The sequence below is a fragment of the Astyanax mexicanus genome, chromosome 18 (assembly GCF_023375975.1).
Source record: "Astyanax mexicanus isolate ESR-SI-001 chromosome 18, AstMex3_surface, whole genome shotgun sequence".
Taxonomy (NCBI): Eukaryota; Metazoa; Chordata; class Actinopteri; order Characiformes; family Acestrorhamphidae; genus Astyanax; species Astyanax mexicanus.
Genome location: NC_064425.1, coordinates 5797601 through 5819135, shown reverse-complemented (window position 1 = coordinate 5819135; position 21535 = coordinate 5797601). Strand labels below are relative to the sequence as shown.

At 38.1% G+C, this 21535-nt stretch overlaps 1 protein-coding gene and 1 long non-coding RNA gene across 16 annotated transcripts in view; one reads left to right on the top strand and one right to left on the bottom strand.

Moving 5' to 3' along the window:
* phldb1b (pleckstrin homology-like domain, family B, member 1b) overlaps positions 1-21535 on the bottom strand; it is a 171998-nt gene that overhangs the window by 125487 nt on the left and 24976 nt on the right. For 13 of the 14 annotated variants that reach the window (XM_049467221.1, XM_049467223.1, XM_049467224.1 and 10 more), the window contains exons 2-4: positions 11008-11109; positions 5646-5769; positions 1563-1733 (exon numbers count right to left, since the gene is read on the bottom strand). In XM_049467221.1, the coding sequence (XP_049323178.1) occupies positions 1563-1733; positions 5646-5769; positions 11008-11109 (397 nt within the window). Of the gene's footprint in view, positions 1-1562; positions 1734-5645; positions 5770-11007; positions 11110-14196; positions 14357-21535 lie in introns of those variants that run through there. The other variant, XM_049467226.1, reaches the window with a different exon arrangement.
* Positions 1-21535, top strand: part of LOC125782619 (uncharacterized) — a 50301-nt gene that overhangs the window by 3846 nt on the left and 24920 nt on the right. Inside the window, exon 2 of one of the 2 annotated variants that reach the window (XR_007425341.1) lies at positions 5656-5796. This is a non-coding gene — a long non-coding RNA (uncharacterized LOC125782619). Of the gene's footprint in view, positions 1-5655; positions 5797-10521; positions 10612-21535 lie in introns of those variants that run through there. The other variant, XR_007425342.1, reaches the window with a different exon arrangement.

Below are 21535 nucleotides of genomic sequence, written 5' to 3'. Positions count from 1 at the left end.
GCAGGAGAAGCAATGAAAGATGAAAATGCTAAATAGAGTTCAGTATAAGTCTCCATTCAAAAACAATATAAATATCATTTCACTCTCAGGCTCATATTTCCAAAACACTGTGACTCAGTGCCTGATAGCGTGTCACAACAATCAATTCCTGCTGTCCAAACAATAACGATCACTGGAATTCACTGGATATCACACCGCTAAACTGTGGGTGCAACATAAAGGTTCCCCAAGGAGCTTGTGGTCGGCCATAGTATCAATAAAATAATAAATTACTAAATAGAAGAATTACTAAAGAAGAAGAGAAGAAACTATGGTGCTCCATACAGATGACAAAATACTCGCATTGAAACCTCCAGTATGTGTGTTGTGTGTAGTAACAGCCTGAAATATGGTGTATTGACCCCAAATAAGTCAATGTTTTTACTGATTACACTGCAAAAAAACAAATCTTATCAAGTTCTAAATACTAAACATTGTAAGTGTAAGATTATTTTGTTTATTGTAGGAATAATGATCTTAATTAGTCTAATTGTAAGGAATATCAACTCAAAATAAGCACAATCTGATCCCCAGTGATTTTCGCTTAATTTAAGTTTTACTTTATTCATTTTATGACTGTGAACTGATTGCTTATTGAAAGAAGTTAAAATTAAATAGCCATTTTAGATGGCAGATTTTCTTTGCTAAATATAAGCATATACATCTAAATATACATATTTTTTGTATAGTTTTTACCAATGGATTATATTACTATATATTAATTGTGGTATTGGGATATGGTACTAATATTAAAATTTTGATCCACTCATGATATTGAAATTTTGATTGTTCGGCAATACTGGTATTATAGCTGATATTAATACTAATAATGAAATCTTGAGTATCAGCCATTAATTGACTTACTGATATTAAATCTGGAGTATTAGTCAGTATAAATACTAATACTGAAATCTTGAGTATTGCCTATTACCTACATTGAAATTTTGAGTGTCAGCCAGTATCAATACTTATATTAAATTCTTGACCATTGACTAATACTAATATTAAAATCTGGACTAACAGTCGATTTTGATAATAAAATAGAAATCTTTAGTATTTTTAAATATATATATATATTAAATTCTAGAATATTTGATGATGTAGATTGTAGTAAGATTTTTTTTAATTTTATATTTATCTACTAATATACTAATAGGAAAATATTTGAATTCCTTTCCTCCTCTGATATTGATCCAGCATTTTCTGGTGAAATCAGGCCTAATCTGATATAGTTTAAGAAAACACTAAAAGACTGTGTTTCCATTAGCCTTGTACAATACACTGATTTCTATTTTAAATTCTGTGGTTTTTGGTCTCTACAGAAGAAGCTGCAGTCTTGAGTAACTTCTCCTTGTTATTATTGGGCAGTGACGTAATGGCGAACACAACACCACCTCAGGAAATGTCCTGTAATCAGATGTAATCACTGTACTCCTGTTTACCCAGTATCTTCTTGTTTACTCTTTGATAAGATATGAGTGAAGGATTTGACCAGTCTGCTTTAACTGGTTGTGAATAGATACCTTGAGACAGGCGCACAGGCTTGGTGACTGGAAATCCGTCCATGCTGCACTGGTTTCCACAGGGGTGCAGAGTGATCACGCCAGCCTTGTTCTCAATGAAGCAGTGCTGAGCAGTAACTCCAGGCCCCTGGATGTTTATGTCCATAGCTCCATGGCCCAGTGTGGTCCTTCCTGAAATGATAGATAAGATTAAATTTGAGCACTTCAGCCATGATTCAATGTGTAAGTGTGTGTGTGTGTGTATATATATATATATATATATATATAGAAAGCACGTAGCAAAAAGTAAATACAGCCCTATCCAGAGGGGATTAGTTTTCTCTTTTATGGGGGATCATCTGTGATTTTATTCCTGTCCAGAATGACCACGTACAGGGGTTGTACAATGAAACTGAAACACCTGTCATTTTAGTGTGGGAGGTTTCATGGCTAAATTGGAGCAGCCTGGTGGTCAATCTTCATTAATTGCACATTGCACCAGTAAGAGCAGAGTGTGAAGGTTCAATTAGCAGGGTAAGAGCACAGTTCTGCTCTAAATATTGCAATGCACACAACATTATGGGTGACATACCAGAGTTCAAAAGAGGACAAATTGTTGGTGCACGTCTTGCTGGCGCATCTGTGACCAACACAGCAAGTCTTTGTGATGTATCAAGAGCCACGGTATCCAGGGTAATGTCAGCATACCACCAAGAAGGACCAACCACATCCAACAGGATTAACTGTGGACGCTGTAAGAGGAAGCTGTCTGAAAGGGATGTTCGGGTGCTAACCCGGATTGTATCCACAAAACATAAAACCACGGCTGATCAAATCACGCAGAATTCAATGTGCACCTCAACTCTCCTGTTTCCACCAGAACTGTCCGTCACCACAATAAATTATTGTGGTCTAAAACCAGGTGTTTCAGTTTCATTGTCCAACCCCTTTATGTGTTTTTCTCAGACGTCCTTTGAGAAATGTCACCTCGCATTTAATAAAATAGCTATTTGTCCACTGCTATGCATCATAATTAAACATTAGGCATCGTTTCCACAGAGATGCACGTAAACACAACAGCGAGAGGAAATGGAGGAGCTACTGAACGTTTTGTCATGTGACCGAGAAAGCCTAAAAACTCACTGATCCTCCTGTTTTTTGGAGTCCGGATGCAAGAGTTTTATCACTGAGTAGAAGTGTGAAACATTTTTCACAGACATCCCCCTGAGAATCTAATCCAATTTATATAGGGCTTAACTGACTTTGATTCTTATCATGCATACACTATGCGTCCCTGCAGAGCAGTGCCAGTGTAATTAGAGTGTAATTGTACTTGTAGGTTTTAATTAGCCCCTTAAAACTGCAATGGCCCATATGTGGGTGTACACAGTAGTTCATCACTGTCAAAAACTACACAACCTACACAACATGGCCTTTTTCAGCAGGATAAAGCTCGCCCACACACTGCAAGGCTTTCCCAGGAATGTCTTTGCAAGATTGTTACACCTCCTTATCCCCTTAAGGTGCCAGATTTATCACCAATCAGGGTACTAGAACTTCTTTCAATAGTACAGTTTCCCCTATTAGTCGTATTCTTTCATTCTATGTAATATTGTAATCACGTACATACACACAGCTCTGAAAAAACATTTAAGAGACCACTTCAGTTTGTGATTCAGTTTCTCTGATTTTGCTATTTATAGCTATATGTTTGAGTAACATTGTTGTTTTATGCTATAAACTACAGACAACATTTCTCCCAAATTCCAAATAAAAATATTGTCATTTAGAGCATTTCTTTGCAGAAAATGAGAAATGACTAAAATAACAAAACTCAAATAATGCAAAGAAAAGAAGTTCATAAAGTTTTAAGAATTCAAAAATCAATATTTGGTGGAATAACCCTGGTTTTTAGTCACAGTTTTCATGCATCTTGGTATGTTCTCCTCCACCAGTCTTACACACTGCTTTTGGATAAATTTATGCTGCTTTACTCCTGGTGCAGAAATTCAAGCAGTTCAGTTTGGTTTGATGGCTTGTGATCATACATCTTCCTCTTGATTATATTCCAGACGTTTTCAATTTGGTAAAAGCAAAGACATTTTTCTTCTTTTTGGTGCACTACTTTTCACAGCAGTTATTATAATCTCTTCTCTTCCACACCTCAGTCTCAGTCACAAAGATACGGACTGTTAAGTCACCAGGGGCTGAATGTGGGTCTGGCCTCAAGAGGCAATGACTCATGAAGTGTTCACTGAGACACAACAACAATGGATCTAGAGCACGGCGGTCAAGCGTTAACTCTCCTGGCCAAGGTAAACACGTGAGACTCTGGCGTAAAGAAAAAAAGCACATTCCTCTCCCGTCTCCCCAGCTGGTCCTGTCTCTAGTCTTATCTCCGCTCAGGACAGCGAGATAAGCCTGAACCCGGGGAACCCCTGTAGCTTCAGTAGAACCATTATTTCACTCTGTATCACCTGAACTCACGAATAAAGAAGCTTCTCATATGGAAGCCTCTGAGATTCTTCCAGAACATTCCATACGTCTTTTGTAGACACGCGGACAGATGGGCTCAGATAAAGGAGTGACGGTGAAGAAAGGCTGGGGAGTATCAGAGGGAGATAGAGGGAGGTGGGTAATGGAGGGGTTGGGAGAAGGCCATTTTTAAAGGTCTCCTGTTGCTGCTGGCTCAGGAAAAGGGGGTGGGGGTGATGACAGGGTTGGCTCATTAGCCTTTCAATCTGTAGACAGAAATGGGGGAGGGGGTTTTGAGTGTGTGTCTGTGTGCGTCTGTGTATTTTCAGTAATGGTTTTGGCCTAAATTCAGGTATGGACAATACTCAGTTTATCTAAGGTTGTGTTTTTGCCTTTGCTGTCAGTAGGTGGCGTACACAGGGTTCCACCAATTGTTCTAGAATTTCAGTACAATTCTAATGTTGAGATGTAAATCAGGCGATTCAGAATGGTTTGCTGTAATTAAGCAATAATACACAAGAAAATACGATCTGTTTGGAAAATGCTTCTCTGTTTGTAGCTGCGCTGTTTGGCTTGTAAGCGCTGTAAGCATTGTTGCTAGGTTACCTGTATGTGCCGGAGTAATACATGGAGAGCTTCGGTTACAGTGCATTACCGGCTGATAACGGCACTCATAAAAAGCCTCTCTGCCAATCACATTGCAGGGTCGGAACTAACTGCGGTATAATATGGTATATAAAGTAGAAACCTACTGATGTACAGGTATGCTATGTTCGCACTGCCAGCCCAGATCCAGTTCAGATATCTGGATTGTATCCCGATTGCTCTTTATTAGTCAAGATCAAATCCACTGGAGATCCTATGTAAACCTATAGTTACACAAAGAGGTCTTTAGCTCTAAATTACTGGGCATAGGAAAAAAGCTCTCAGACAAATACTGGTGGGGAAAAAACACAGGTCCAACATAGTTGTAACTTTTATGACTGTTTGCTTGCAAAGCGTCAAAAGCCACTAAACCTGGACATAGGAGTCTGAAAGATGTGCCTCCAAAGATAGAACCCTCCAAAGATAATTTGTTCGATTGTGTGCTTAAGTTTAAAGCTTTATTTTTAAGGCTTCAGTCATTTTTAGACTCTAAACTTTTTATTATCAGTATACTCTGTGTATCTGTACTGGAGCTAAGATTCTCTGCCCGAACCGGCTGAGATTTCCCACCACTTTTCTCGGGCTGGGTCGGGTCAGCCTGTGTCTTTTAATGCTATATTTATTTTATTTAAAGCTATGGCGCAATAATCACAATATAGCAAAGTAACAAATAAAACTATGTTTTAAATAAAAGTTTTACTAATTAGAATTTCATAATCACGCAGCTCTGGGGCGCAGTGTGCAGCTCCTCCCCTTGTTCTCATTTGACTTGCAGCGCTGTGTGAAGCTGTTCTTAATAAACATTTTTATTAAAATAACAGGTCTATGTTTCTTCAGTGTTGCAATGTTATTTAGGTACATAATTCTGAACAGATTTCAGTCATTCAAGAAGTCCTGTCTCAGCCTGAACACTGGGGTGAAATTGGATTTTACAAATAACATTTTAAAAAAGTTTAGCCATTTCTGTAAATACTCTTTACTCACCCTCCGGCAGGGGCAGCAGTGTGATGGCCACGCTGAGACGGCCACTTCCGAGACTGACCAGATGGGGGCGCTCTGCCTGGACCTTCAGCCCGTTTCCTGTCTCAATCAGGTCCAGTGGGGTGCTCTGTGGAGGCAAGCAAAGGATTACAAGGTCAGAGTTCAGTCTGTGAACATTAAATGAACTAAATTAACTTGATTCAAATGTTTACCAATCAGTTCAACCAATTAGCTGTGTTTCTGATGTAATAGACTAAAATGCCGCGGCACATGTGACAGGCGTCATGGATGAGTAGGAATAAGAAACGTAAGTGCAGAAATATGATTTATTTAAACAAACATGATATACAAAAGCAAAATTGAAAGAAAACACGAAATAAGAAATAAGACTGGGATACTAAATTAAGACAAGAACTAAAACTAGGCTAAGATAAGAAAATAAGAAACTGTATAACAGGAACAACACTAAGATCTAAGACTAGATAAACTTAACATGCAAACATGGAATCTATGAAATACAACTCCAACTAAGCCCACATAACAACAGACCTGGATACATGAAACACAGAGATTCTATTGAACACAAAAATTACAAAAGACTCAACAAGGAAACACTTAAACTAGGGGCTATATATACACAGAGAGAAGGTGAGGAACACCTGGGGAAGGAAACAAAGGTGGGTGGGGTTACAAACAAAACACCAGGTGACAACACTAAGGGCTAGGGCAGGGCTAGGGCGGAGACAGGACCAATAACACAACAAAGCAATGTGCTTAAGGAGCACATAAGGAGGTAAAAAAAACAAGAGAACTGAGGAAAAGAACAGAAGACAGATACAGGCTACAGGTGTGACAACAGGACAGTAACCAGTATTGTGTTTTTGAATGGATGTGATTTTTGCCTTTGCAACAATTCTAGCCAGATGCTGCCGGTCACAATCATTACCATTCACTGCACTACTGTTCACTGTGGGTGGTAATATTAGCTTTCTATGACATTGATATTCCAGGTACACACGCGATACTGTGGACTAAGCAATGTTTACTGTCAAATACACAACCTGTACCATCCATGTGACAACCATTATCAGGTCTCACTCCAATATGAAAGTTGCCGGATTAATATTTTTTTTATAATTATAAAATGTATGTTGGTGAGTTACTGTTGAATTTGTTTCTGCTGAGAGTTTAAATTTTTTATACTATATAAAACATTAACATTCCTTGTATTTTAGTAGTATATTCTTCAAACTACTAAAGTACTTTTCAGATTTTTGTCTGCAAGAATATTTGTATTGTAAAAATACCCTGAAATATTGTGATTTGTATTTTACACTTTTACTACCAATAACTGGTTAAATTAAGATTTAAAATGTAATATTTCTCTACAAATCCCAAAGTGCAGATCTATATAGGGACATTTTGCTCACACGCTGTTTTACGCCAAGTGTGTGAGCTTCCCTTCTGCTACGCCTCGAGGTGGAAAAAAAAGTCTGCAACGTTCAAAGGCAAGAAAGGGGTGGTCGCCATGGTAACGGTGGGAGCTGCAAGCGCCTGGGAAGGAATTGCCAAATCTTTTCTTTTCGCTATCTTGCCATGACATCCTCCTCCCGACGAAGATACTGCATTCGGCTAATGATCAGGACTCCACTGCATGCCACTGCATTACTGAGAACCTTCCAGATCATGCTTTGATTACACACGGCATGCATTTCCAACCTATATATTTCATATATATATATATATATATTCATTAGTATTATTATACACTTATTATCAAATAAATAGTAGCCCTGTCAGGTTCTCATCCTGTTCTGTGTCTCTCTCCTGTCTGTCTGTCTGTGTTTTTCCTCCCCTCCTGTTTTCTGTGTTCTCCATGTTGGTAATTTGTAGCTCCGCCCCTCATTACCTGTCGCCGGGTGTTTCTGTTTCTTGTTCCCTGCATGTGTATTTAAGCCCCTTGTGTTTTAAGTGTTAGTTTTTTGGTTCTTGTACGTTTCTTTGTCAGTTCAGGTTGCATGTTTGTTTGTCTCTAGTCTACTCCTTGTTTCCCTGTTTTCTGTTTTGGTTTATTTTTTTAATAAATATGTTTGCGTTTGCGTCCGCTCTCCACGTCCTCTCCTTGCTGCACCTGATATGCACCCAGAAAGAAGTGTCGGATTGCAATGCTATTCAGAAGGAAGATAAACGTTACGCAGAACAATAAATGTTTTTTATTAAGATCTACACAAACAGAATAACATCTCCCATGTCTCAGTGTGGAGTTGTAGATGTCCTATGGCTTCCCACACGTATTTAATTGGGGATAGGTTTGCAGATGCAGCTGGCCATGGCATTTGTGCCTTAACATCACCTGTTTTTCCAAAATTCACTGCAAATATACCCATAAAAAGCCTTTTTTTGGAGTGATGGCCTTTCTTATATGGGTATCTTGCTTCTGGATATACAGCTCTGGAAATAAATAACAGACCACGTAAAAATTATGAGTTTCTTTGGTTTTACCAAATTGAAAACCTCTGTAATATAATCAAGAGGAAGATGGATGATCACAAGCCATCAGACCGAGTTGAACTGCTTGAATTTTAGCAGCAGGAGTGGCATGAGGTTATCCAAAAGCAGTGTGTAAGACTGGTGGAGGAGAACATGATGCCAAGATACATGAAAACTGTGATTAAAAACCAGGACTATTCCAGTAAATATTGATTTCTGAACTCTTAAAACTTTATGAATATGAACTTGTTTTATTTACATTATTTGAGGTCTGAAAGCTCTGCATCTTTTTTGTTATTTCAGCCATTTTTTAATTTTCTGCAATAAATGCTCTAAATTACAATATTTTTATTTGGAATTTGGGAGAAATGTTGTCTGTAGTTTTTAGAATAAAACAACAATGTTCATTTTACTCAAACATAAACCTATAAATAGCAAAATCAGAGAAACTGATTCAGAAACTGAAGTTGGTAACTGAAGATGGTAAGAGGATTTCTGAGATAGGGAACACTGTTTTAGAACAAGTGCTAATAAAGGGTTATAACAGGCCTGCTGCAGGGATTACAGCCTCAGTACTGGGAGTTAATAGCGAGGCTGAGCTGATATGATCAGCATTATGTGGAACAGAGGATGATGATGATGATGATGATGATGATGATGATGGTAATGGTAAAGCAGAATCTCTCTTCTGAAAGATTAGCTTTAGATGCGGAACAATATATTTCTGGTTGATAATGTTGGTTGGGTTTGACACCCTGTGGTTTCAGTGAAAGTAACAATAAAAACAATTTTGTTATAATTTAATTTCTGATACATCAGCTCACAGACGCAGCCTTGTGCTGATCGACATCACCCTAGGAATGATGAGGGGAAAGAGCGCCATCTACTGTACCCACCAAGAGAGAGCAAGACCAATTGTGCTCTCTCAGGGCTCTGGCAGCTGATGGCTAGCTACATGAACAGGATTCAAACCGGCGAACAACTGACTTTTTTAACTCACGATTTCTGATTGGTGTAGCCCAATTAATACACCTCTTTTAAATGAAAGATAGCACTGATAGCACATGATTGCATGCCTCATTACACATTTAGGCTCTTATAACAGTAATGACAGAGTATAAAGTATAATCCTGAAGAAAAAACAGGAACATGATTCAAAATAAACTAGAAAACAAATGGTCAAGAACATGGCATTTTTAGTGCCACTATGATCGGGAGATCACTGGTTCGAATCCCAGTTATGCAGCTTGCCATCAGCTGCCGGAGCCCTGCGACTAAACTACAGACATAATTTCTCCCAAATTCTGTCATTTGGAGCAAATATTGTCATTTGGAGCATTTATTTGCAGAAAATGAGAAATGTCTGAAATAACAAAAAAGATGCAGAGCCTTCAGACCTCAAATTATGCAAAGAAAACAAGTTCATATTCATAAAGTTTTAAGAGTTCAGAAATCAATATTTGGTGGAATAACCCTGGTTGTTTTTAATCAAAGTTTTCATACATCTTGGCATCATGTTCTCCTCCACCAGTCTTACACACTGCTTTTGGATAATTTTATGCCATTACTCCTGGTGCACAAATTCAAGCAGTTCAGCTTGGTTTGATGCCTGTGATCATCCATCTACCTCTTGATTATATTTCAGAGGAAAAACATAATCATTAAGTGGTCTCTTATTTTTTTCCCCAGAGCTGTATTAGAAATGGCTCTATTACAGAGCCCCCAGAACTGAGACTTGCTCTGAGGAGCTGTTTCACGCTAGGCTAGACCCTCCCGCATTGAGGCTGACCAGGTTAAAGTCTCACTATCAGATTAATGTTTTCTGAATTTCTTTCAGTTCGTTTGATGCTTGGTTTCCTTTCTCACTGTGTGTTTCTCTTTCTGCATAACAGCTCTCATTTGAGGGTGAAGTAATGCAGTGAACTGTGATGTTTTTTCTCACTCAGTGCACCATTGAAATTCAATGTGTGCACTGTTTCATTTCTTATACTTCAGAAATCATTTTACTTTAATATAAAATGGCACATTTACTGTACACCATCCAACAAAAAATGTTTTAAAAAAGTGTTTATTTGTTGTTGCATGATCTATTTTTTACTGTGTAGATCAAAAAATGCCTTAGGTTATCTATATTAGCTTTGTAGCTCTAGTGCAGTGACGTGCAGACGCTTGGGCAACTGCCCTTTTTCCGTCCTTGGCTGATATTGCCCTTCCGAGGGAGGGGAAAAAATAATATAGGCAAATTTTCTTTATAATTCTTAATTTTGATTGAAGTTTCATAAAACAAAGTTTTCAGAGTCAATCATTCAGATTCAGACACCTCGAGAGATAGGCAAAAGGGAGGGGCGCGGGCGTAGCGGGGGACACGCAGCACGCTTCACTAGAAAAAAAACAAAGTGCAGCACACGACCGGGCGGCGCTTCAGCCGTCTAGCAGAGGAGTTTGAAGATGGCGTGGGAGTAGAGCGACTGCCCTGAAGGTGAGCTTGAAATGTAGCCTTCACAGTACTACAAGACATGATCACAATCAACTTCTCTAAAATCCGATGCCGTCGAGTTTAGGACGTTTAGTGATCCTAAATAATCTGACAGCCACCTACTGTGCCACGTTTAGGTAGCAAAAAAGCCCGACAGCCAGCTAGCTTGCAGTCAACGTTTTACATGGCTCAGGTTGTTTTGTGGGAGGCTAACCAAACTAAGTTACATGCAGCTGACGAAAGAGACGAATACAGGAGAGAGGCCCTTTCTTCAGGTTAGAGCAACTGCCCTTCAAGATTCCTGTGCACGTCCCTGCTCCAGTGGAAAAGTAAAGAAGCAGGACAGAGCAGATAGACTGTGTTTAAAAAATAGATCCCCATAGTTTTATATGATCTTACCTGTAGCACCTGATGAGTCTGGTGACTATGATCCGGTGGGTTTCTGTTCAGGCTGTCCATGTTTGCTGTGTTCTCCGTCACCTCCTCTAACACGTGAGCATCCTGCAGGACACAAGAGCACAGCCTTGAGAAATCTGCTACTACTTTTTGTTTTGTCTGAACAAAAAATCTGCAGTGTATTTCTGGATGTTACATAAACTGTTTAGTTCCTTCTATCAGCAAGCATAAGGGTTACGTCTGTTTCTGAAACCGTTAGTGGCCCAGCTCTCTGATAAGAAATGTTTTCTATTTTCTATCCATGCCAAGATGCATGGATATATTTCTCGTGTCTGTGAGGGAAATACGACAAAAATCCAGAAGTCTTAATTCACAGTTCCAGAGAATGAAACAGTTAATATTTAAAATTTTTATATGATATCAAAAAGTGCTATATTACACCCAGAGGTAAGAGTTAGAGTGCTGGAATAGAAAAGGCTAGGTGATTTCTATTACAGATGTGGGTCAGTGAAGTGTTAGGAGTCTTGCCCAAGCACTCTGATTGGTGTAACACAGTATAGTCACCCAGACCAGGAACTGAACTCCAGTCTCCTACATGATGTGTTAGCTCACAAGCAGGCAGTGGTGTTATCCACTGTGCCACACCAACCACGCTCAGTGTTAAAAAAGATCAGATTGGATTTGTATGGGCTGACACTCAAGCGTTAAGTGATCGCATTTGAATTTGTATTGTCTTATACTCAGCATTAAGTGATCAGATTGGATTTATATTGTCTTATACTCAGCTTTAAAAGTGATCTGATCGTGTTCATATTGTCTTATACTTTAGGTGATCAGATTGGATTTGTCACTCAGCATTGAGAGATTGGATCAGATTTTATATTGACTGATACTCAGCATTAAGAGTTTGGATCAGATTTGTATTGGCTGAGACTCAGAATTGAGAGTTTGGATCGGATTTGTATTGGCTGATACTCAGCATTGAGAGTTTGGATCAGATTTGTATAGGCTGATATTAACATTAAGAGTTTGGATCAGATTTGTATTGGCTAATATTGGCATTAAGAACTACAATCACATCAGTATCAGCATCAGATCAGTATTGACTGATACTCAGCATTAAGAGTTTGGATCAGATTTGTATTGGCTGAGACTCAGCATTGAGAGTTTGGATCAGATTTGTATAGGCTGATATTAACATTAAGAGTTTGGATCAGATTTTCATTGGCATATATTGGCATTGAGAACTACGATCAGATCAGTGTCAGCATCAGATTAGTATTGGCTGATACTCAGCATTGAGAGATTGGATCAGATTAGTATTGGCTGATACTCAGCATTGAGAGATTGGATCAGATTTGTATTGGCTGATATTAACATTAAGAGTAGGATCAGATTTGTATTGGCTGATACTCAGCACTGAGAGATTGGATCGGATTTGTATTGGCTGATATTAACATTAAGAGTTTGGATCGGATTTGTATTGGCTAATATTGGCATTAAGAACTACGATCACATCAGTATCAGCATCAGATCAGTATTGACTGATACTCACAGTAAGAGATTGGATCAGATTTGTATTGGTTAACAGCATAGAATTCGGATCACATTTATATAGGCTGATATTAACATTAAGAGTTTGGATCAGATTTGTATTGGCTGATACTCAGCATTGAGAGATTGGATCAGATTTGTATTGGCTGAGACTCAGCATTGAGAGATTGGATCGGATTGGCTGATATTAACATTAAGAGTTTGGATCAGATTTGTATTGGCTAATATTGGCATTGAGAACTACGATCACATCAGTATCAGCATCAGGATCAGATTTGTATCAGTTGACAGCATTGAATGATTGGATCAGATTTTATATTGGCTGAGACTCAGCATTGAGAGATTGGATCAGATGTTATATTGGCTGATAAATAGCATTTTGAGATCAGATTGGATTTGTATTGTTTTATAATCAGCGCTAAGAGATCAGATTTGTATAGGCTGAGACTCAACATTGAGAGATTTGTATTGCTGACATTGCCATTGAGAGATATGATCAAATCAGTATCTGCATCAGATCAGTATTGGCTGATACTGATTTTTTGATTAGTAACGGCTGATATATGGCTTTAAGAGACTCTGAGTGAATCAGTACCAGGTGATCGAATTAGATCAGTATCTGCTGTTAATCAGTATTAAGAGACTTGAATCAAATCATGGGCAAAATATCCTGATCAGATCATCAGGACTACCTATGAATTAAGAAAATAAGGAAAGAAAATTCAGGTATGACTCAGCTGTAAACTCGTCACCCTGTGGAGTTCTCAGCGTGTGAGACAGAGAGTGGAGCCGTGGCGTGATTTCCCCCCTGAGACACTCCACAGCTCTGATTAATGGAACCGGCTCACACAGCGGAGACGGCGTTTACAAACAGATGCGTCGGATTTCCCCATTCAGCTGAGTCTGAGGAGCATTCTCACATTCTCACATTCTCCGCCGTGATCTCTCGAGACCCGACACCCTCACACACACTCACTGCCCTCCCCGGAATTCCTGCCGGCTTACTCACTACCTGGCTCTGAGCTTCTCTCTGAGCGGAGCGGAAAAGAAATGAAGCGACAAGTTCAAAAATGGCTAGAAAATTGGTCCAAAACCTATATATAGAAACTGGTAGAGTTCTGTAAAGTGGCTGAACCTTCTTTTAACAGCCGTTTCTGCAGTGAAAAGTGCTTGCGGTAAAATCAAATGTGAGGAGCTCCTCAGATTGCACTAAGCTTCAAACCTCAAATTGCATCGAGCTTCAGTAATTGCTGCATTTACTTTCCTTGATTGTGGCTCTGTTGAGAAATCTCAAAAACACTTCACATCTCAGAAGTGGTTGCTGGATGGGAGGGTGTCATATTGCCTCATAACTTTCATCATGCTGCAAAACCTCTTTAATCATTGTGTGTATTGAGTATATGCGGAGCGTACTTGTTTTTCAAAAAGTTTTTAAAAAGTTAATAGGCACACAAAAAAGAAAAACAACAGCTTATTAAAATAAGCATTAAACATAACCATTAAGAAACAGCCACTTTGTAGGATGCTTAAATATTACACATCATCAATATAATCAAATGCACAGCAGCTTTGATATAAAGCATACTTGATATAAAAGTATAAAAAATATTAAGCAAAAAAAGCAAAAATCACTTTTACCTTTTACACCTTTTCCAGTTCTCCAATAAATACATAAATCCCGTTTACCTCAAACAACAGTAAATGTAATCCTTCTACAGAGAACCTAATGCTACATGTATTATTATTGTCTGTCTATAGTCAATAGACTGTGGTAGAGGAGAGGAGGTTCAGCCTCTCAGTCGAGTCGCTGGCCTGTCTGTACACGCTACGCTGAGCTAGAGCCTGCATTCCAGCCCACCAGCCAAACCCTGATAACAGATGCTGGAGAGCGAGTCAGAAAAATGATGGAGAAGCAGAAGAAAAAAGGAAAGAGAACAAGGCAGAACACGAAGAATAACGAGAAAAAAAAAATGTGCAGCATGTTGAAGCTTAGACACAGCAAACATGCAAAATCTCAGCTGAACAATCAGAACAATGAAGCCGCTGTATGTAGGTCAGTGGAGTGCACCCTCAGTAACAGAGCATTCTGATAGTACAGATAGTAGATTCTCCCATTTGGGGCTGAGGCTGATGTCAGTTGGGACATCATTTGGTGTGCACAATATGGAGAGAAATAACATCACAGATCTACAGCTCCACTTAAAAATGATGTGTTTCTTTGATTTTACCAAATTGAAAACCTCTGGAATATAATTAAGAGGAAGATGGATGATCACAAGCCATCAAACCACCAAACTGAACTGCTTGAATTTTTGCACCAGGAGTAAAGCAGCATAAACTTATCCAAAAGCAGTGTGTAAGACTGGTGGAGGAGAACATGATGCCAAGCCGCATGGAAACTGTGATTAAAAACTTGGGTTATTCCACCAAATGTTGATTTCTGAACTCTTAAAACTTTATGAATATGAACTTGTTTTAAGTTTAAGTGTAAAAGTACTGGTACCAAAACTGCTTAAAGTATTAAAGTAAAAGTAAAAGTAAAAGTAATGTTAAATAGAGGAAAAAATGCCATTAAGGACAAAAACTTTACAGAGTCATATGTCCTATGTGGATCACAGTATAAACCAATAGGGTGTCGGAATGGTATGTTCATACTTCGCTACATCCAATCACAATCAAAAGCTGAAATGAAATAGGAGTAACGAGGGTATTTTTAAAATGTAAGTTCAGATAATTGGGTGAAAATGTTAGAAGTAGAAGTAGAAAATAGTTTGAAAAATATTTACACCAGTAAAGTAAGTAAGATAACCAACATTTCTACTTCAGTAACAAAGTATTTGTACTTTGTTACTGGAGAGCTCTGTTGTTTATTGTGCTTTTTCTCTTTTAGTGTATCATGTGTGTTGCTCTTACCAACTTGAAATTACAAAATAAAGGTTTTGACTTCAGCCATTCATATGGCGACTGAGCGATTACAGAGCAAACAACGATTTGCCTCTGATTTCACGCTTTTGGAAATTTCCTAAAACTCCAATATTATGTAGTATGTGCCCATACTTATTTAAAAGTCGGGGCTTTTAATAAGCATCAGCAAGCTTTTGGTGATGAGGACACTGCTGTCAGTTCACTAGTTGTCCTTCTTTGAAACTTCTTAGTAGGTTCTGTTTATTGCATATTGAGAGCACCTATTGAGAAGCACCATTGAAACCAGATATTTAATTATAATTTATCAGTCAAAATACTCAACGACTACTGACTTCACATTGAATCTCAATTAGCTGTTAAGATCTCTTTGCCACTAGCTTCTCTATTTCACCACAGTCTTTAAACTCTGTACCTCACACGAGTGAGACTAATAAACAGGGCAGTTCACACTGTGTGTGTGATTAGCAGCAGCTTTAGTAATCTGAGTGCTATTTCAGACTCGTTCTGAGAGCATTATGTGGTCAAATAAAGGAGAATCTGGATGCTAAAGACACCTGTTGTCTTGGTGGAGAACAGATGGACTGGGACAGGATGAGGCTGGATAATTGGCTAATTGCTAGCCATATGAGAAAGAGCTCTGAATTGGTTCTCCAAACCACAGGCCACAATCACAGTGAGGACACAAACAAGCTGGTCTCTGAAACGAGCAGGCCGTGCCAGTGCAGAACATGCGTGGCAAATTGTGCATTCTTTCTTTCAGCGTCTGAGTCTGCAGGGTCATAAATAGCAGCTGGAGAGCATTCTGGAGCTGAATGTACCAGAGTTCAGACTCTGTTCAAACTGCTGGACTGTTGACATGCTGGTTGTTTTGTGAGATGTTGGTCCTGCAGTACCTTCACCCTTCATATCTTAAAGCTACATCCAAAATACATGAATCATTCATCAGATTATCGTTTAGATGATTTGCTCAGATCTTGACGGTTCGTATTCATTATTGTAATGCTAATGCTGCTTCAGCAGTGCTAGCTGGGGTTTGGAGCAGGCTACAGGCCAATAATTCTCCCCACTGAACGAGGAAACAGCAGTTAGCGAGTAATGCTAATGCTGCTCCAGCAGTGCTAGCTGGGGCTAGCTGGAGTTCCTTCTTCCCCTCCTTCACTCCTCTATCCTATTATTCCCCTTTGACCTCCTTTTATCCCTATCCAAAGATGTTTTTACCTTTAAACTTATTTTACATTGTACTTGACTATTGTAAGTCGCTTTGGACAAAAGCGTCTGCCAAATGTAATGTAATGTAATGTAATGTAATGTAGAAGCAGGCTACAGGCTGATAGTACTCACCTCTAAACTGGGAAATAACAGTAAGTGGCTAATGCTAATGCTAATGCTACTCCAGCCCTGACGCTGGAGAACTAAACTGAAACTCACCCTTATAACGCTGCACTTTAGCGGAGTACCTGAATGGTAAAATTCATACATAAGACGCACTGGATTAAAAGGCGCACTGACGATTTATGGAAAAATTAAAGGATTTTAAGAGCACCTTATAGTGCGAACAATAAAACACATAAAAAACATTTTTCCATCCCAGTTTTCCATCCCTATGTTTTTGAAAATGATTTCATAAACACCTTGATGAAATAACTATAATAGCATAATATGAGCCGTTTATATGACTATATGAAGAAGGGTGAAAGCACAGATGTACAGTAAATCAAATTACTCACTATTCCCTTTGTAGTGTACTGTACAAATCATGACATTACGGATTCTAACTCTGACTCTAAACAGTGCATTATATATTTGTAAGTAGACAGTATTTATGTTTTTATATTAATATGCTGAAATCTGAAATCTAAAGTTATTTGAGTGTAAACATCGTATTTTTGGGACGTACTTAGTTTAGTATACAGCTCTGGACAAAAAAAGAGGCCACTTATAAATTATGACGAGTTTCTTTGATTTTACCAAATTGAAAACCTCATATAATAATATAATCAAGAGGAAGATGGATGATCACAAGCCATCACACCAAACTGAACTGCTTGAATTTTTGCACCAGAAGTAAAGCAGCATAAAGTTATCCAAAAGCAGTGTGTAAGACTGGTGGAGGAGGTGATGATTCCAAGATGCATAAAAACTGTGAAATATTGATTTCTGAACTCAACTCAACAACTTTATGAATATGAACTTGTTTTCTCTGTGCATTATTTGAGGTCTGAAAGCTCTGCATCTTTTTTTTGTTGTTGTTATTTCAGTCATTTCTCATTGTCCGCAAATAAATGCTGTAAATGACAGTATTTCTATTTGAAATTTGGGAGAAATGTTGTCTGTAGTTTATAGAATAAAACAACAATGTTCATTTTACTCAAACATAAACCTATAAATAGCTAAATTAGATAAACTGATTCAGAAACTGAAGTGGTCTCTTTATTTTTTCCAGAGCTGTGTAGGAAGTAAGAAGGTAAAAATCTCCAGAAAGCCATAATTTCCTAATTTTTCTCTCCTCCTTTACACTGGACTGAGCTCATGAAGATAGGCTTGCTAATTACCTGGCGAGCTGACTCAAGGGTTGTAGGAGGATCTTGGAAAATGCAGACCTCAGGGATTGGGAAGCAGTGGAGCAGGAGAAGCAGGGTTTAGATAACTCGGAGAGAAAAGAGCAGTCAGAGGATCTGAGCAAGAGCCTGGAGGTCTGAAGGGAGAGCAGGGACTCCTGACAGACTGTCTCTGGAGGGAAGAAGTGACTGCACTGCTAGGAATGTGAATCTTTCACCACCTAATCCTCTACTTCATATTAGCCAGCAGGGGTTTAAAGCATGTGAAGGAATCTGGGCACATTCAGTCCACTCCTGCCTGCTGTTAGGATAATGAAGTTTCCTCCAGGACTCTGCTTCATACGCTCAATAAATACTAAATGGGTAGAGACAGCGTGATTAGTTAGCAGGAGATGCAGGATATGGAAGTGCAGAGGAGCCGTGCTCTCAGAGGGACCTGCCACAGTGGTGTAATAACAGCCTACTGGTTCCTGCCCAGCGGCGCTGAGGACTATTCATCGTGGAATTTTAGTCTGGCTTGAGGAAAGAGGGAAGAAGAGGAGGAGAGAGGATTTCTGCTGGCTGGTTATCTTCTTTCGCCAGCTGTCTAATCCTAGACCTCCACCTGGTGGTAACCACCACACACACACTAATGTGTGTAATGCTAATGCTATCTGCCCATAATACACACTCACAATTCTCCCTGCATACACTTTTAAAGAAAAAAAGATATCAGAAGTGATGCTGTAGAAAAGTGATTTTTTGGTTCACTGAGAACATTTCAATGGTCGTTTCTATACAAGAATTTTTGCACTGATCTTATTCTGAAGGAACTGTAGTCTTGAGTCACGTACCACATGTTTTTTTAAGCTCTTTAACTCTTAGAAAACAGTTTCTGTTTAATAAAGAACAAATAGTTCAGATGTACTCCCAATGGTACAACATGATACAGATCCAGACTCTTAAAACCCCTGGAAACCTAAATCAGACTTTTCTTTCTAATTATTCTATTCAATGAAATAAAATAAAATAAAAATGTATAAAGTATGAATATGATATTAAAGTATAATAATGTGCAATAATGCAATAAAGCAGTATTGCACTGCTTTGCACTCAATGTAGAGCGGGCAGGCATTAAATGACGTTAGCATACCCCTGGCCATTCACAATGCTAGCATGGCTCTGCCCTACCTTCAGCTCTTAATTAAGAGCTAAATTATGAGAGCTAAAGCTAATTCTGGTAAGCTAAAGTTAAAGCTTAACCTAAAACTAATGCTAAAGTTATATTCGGAGACCTACACCTAAACCTGGAGAGCTAAATATAAACCTAAAGTGCTAAAGATAAAGCCAAACCGGGAAAACTAAAGCTTAAGTTATATTGGGAGAGGTAAAGCTAAACCTGGAGAGCTGAAGCTAAACCTGGAGTGCTAAAGCTAAAACTAAACCAGGAGAACTAAAGCTAAAGTTATATTGGGAGAGCTGAAGCTAAACCTGGAGAGCTAAACCTAAAACCTGGAGAGCTGAAGCTAAACCTGGAGAGCTGAAGCTAAAACTAAACCAGGAGAACTAAAGCTAAAGTTATATTGGGGGGGGGGGCTAAAGATAAACATGCAGGGCTAAAGCTAAACTGGGAAAACTAATGTTAACGTTATATTTGGAGAGCTAAAGCTAAACCCGGAGTGCTAAAGCTAAAACTAAACCAGGAGAACTAAAGCTAAAGTTATATTGGGGGGGCTAAAGATAAACATGGAGGGCTAAAGCTAAAGTGGGAAAACTAATGTTAACGTTATATTTGGAGAGCTAAACCTAAACCTGGAGTGCTAAAGCTACACAGGGAAACTAATGCTAAAGTTATATTTGCAGAGCTAAACCTAAACATGGAGGGCTAAAACTAAACCTGGAGGGCTAAAGCCAACCTGGGAAAACTAATGCTATAGTTATATTGGGAGAGCTAATCCATCTGTTGAGTCAGTGAGACTTGGTCTGTTTACAAAATAAATCTTTCAGATAATGTAAATATTTGAATGTGTGTTTTAACTAAAAATATAAAAAAAATTAGTAATACTATATAAATGAAGTAATTGTAATTAGGTAATAATGTATGCAGAAATTAAGTAAAGGTTACTAAAAGAAAGGATTGGTTCAGCAAAAATAAATGAAGTAAAGTTTACTAAAAGAAAGGATTGACTGAAGTTCAGTTCACTTATTTACTCTGTGTAGCATTTAAGTTTTGAAACAGAGTAGAAGTTAATTAAATGTATCTGAAATTAAATTTAGCCATGCTATTATACCAGCAGTCTACAGAATGCTTGGAGCAGCTGGTTGAACGTTTGCTGGCTGCGTGACACACAGAAACACGTTGCCTGAGGCCTGCGTTTCTTCTTCAGAGACACCAACCTGCAGAAGATGTGTTCAGACTGGAAGACACATGTGGAAAATGGGTTGTGCAATGCACCACATCGTGCATGTAGACAGGATATTGAGGGGCAGAAGAGAAATACTTGACATTTCTGTGAGCGTATGATTATGGCCTCTCCAGTACCCAGGGAAACGTGTGGCTCGCTAAGCAGCATTTACCGTTTCAGAGCAAGCCACAAGTATGTGAAGAAATGGCTCAAGGGAAAAAAATGGGCAAAACTGTCAAGTGTAGCTGGAGCAAGAAATGTGTAGGCAGCAGTTCAGGCATACTGTGAAATTATGTAACAGCAGTTTTTGGACAGAAAATGAACCCTAGTTTGGTATGTATGATAGCAGATTAATGCCGGACAAAAAATGAAATACACTCATCTTCAAAGAAATAAGAAGTTGCTGAAAGAGGTGCATCCAGAACTTTTAGTTTTAGTTTTAGTCTAAACTTTTAGTTTTCTAAACACCACCAGAAACATGTGACTGTTTAAATGTTTTTTTTATTAGTTTATCTTTTTCTTATTATTTAATTTATTTGTATTTATTTATGTTTTATTCTAATGCTTTATATATTGATTCTTATGCTCTTAGTTTATTATTGTTCATTTTACATAATTTCTTATCATTCTTGTCATTTTACTATACTTTTACTATTATTATGTTTTTCTTTATTTTATATTTTATCATTTTTTTTTACTTTTTATGTGTCAATTTTAGAATTTTATATTCTTATTAGTGTTTGTATTTCTTTTATTTATTATTTTTTACTATTTTATTCCTTATTATTTCTTATTCAATGCTTTCAATCACTTATACTGTAAATGCTCGGCAACACTGTAAATGAGGGTCACCCTCAATGTATTCCAGAGTGAAAATGAAGATTAATTAATTGATTGGTTGATTAATATGTCTGATTGCAATGCTATTCGAACAATAAATTATAAAAAAAATTGCCTGATAAAGGCAACTCTTGCTTATATTTATTATTATTTTTTTTTTTTATTATTATTATTTTTTTTTTAGCCTATTTTTCTCCCCAATTTACTAGGCCAATTACCCAACCCACTCATTGGGACTCCCCCTATCACCTATCAATAATGTCAGTACCA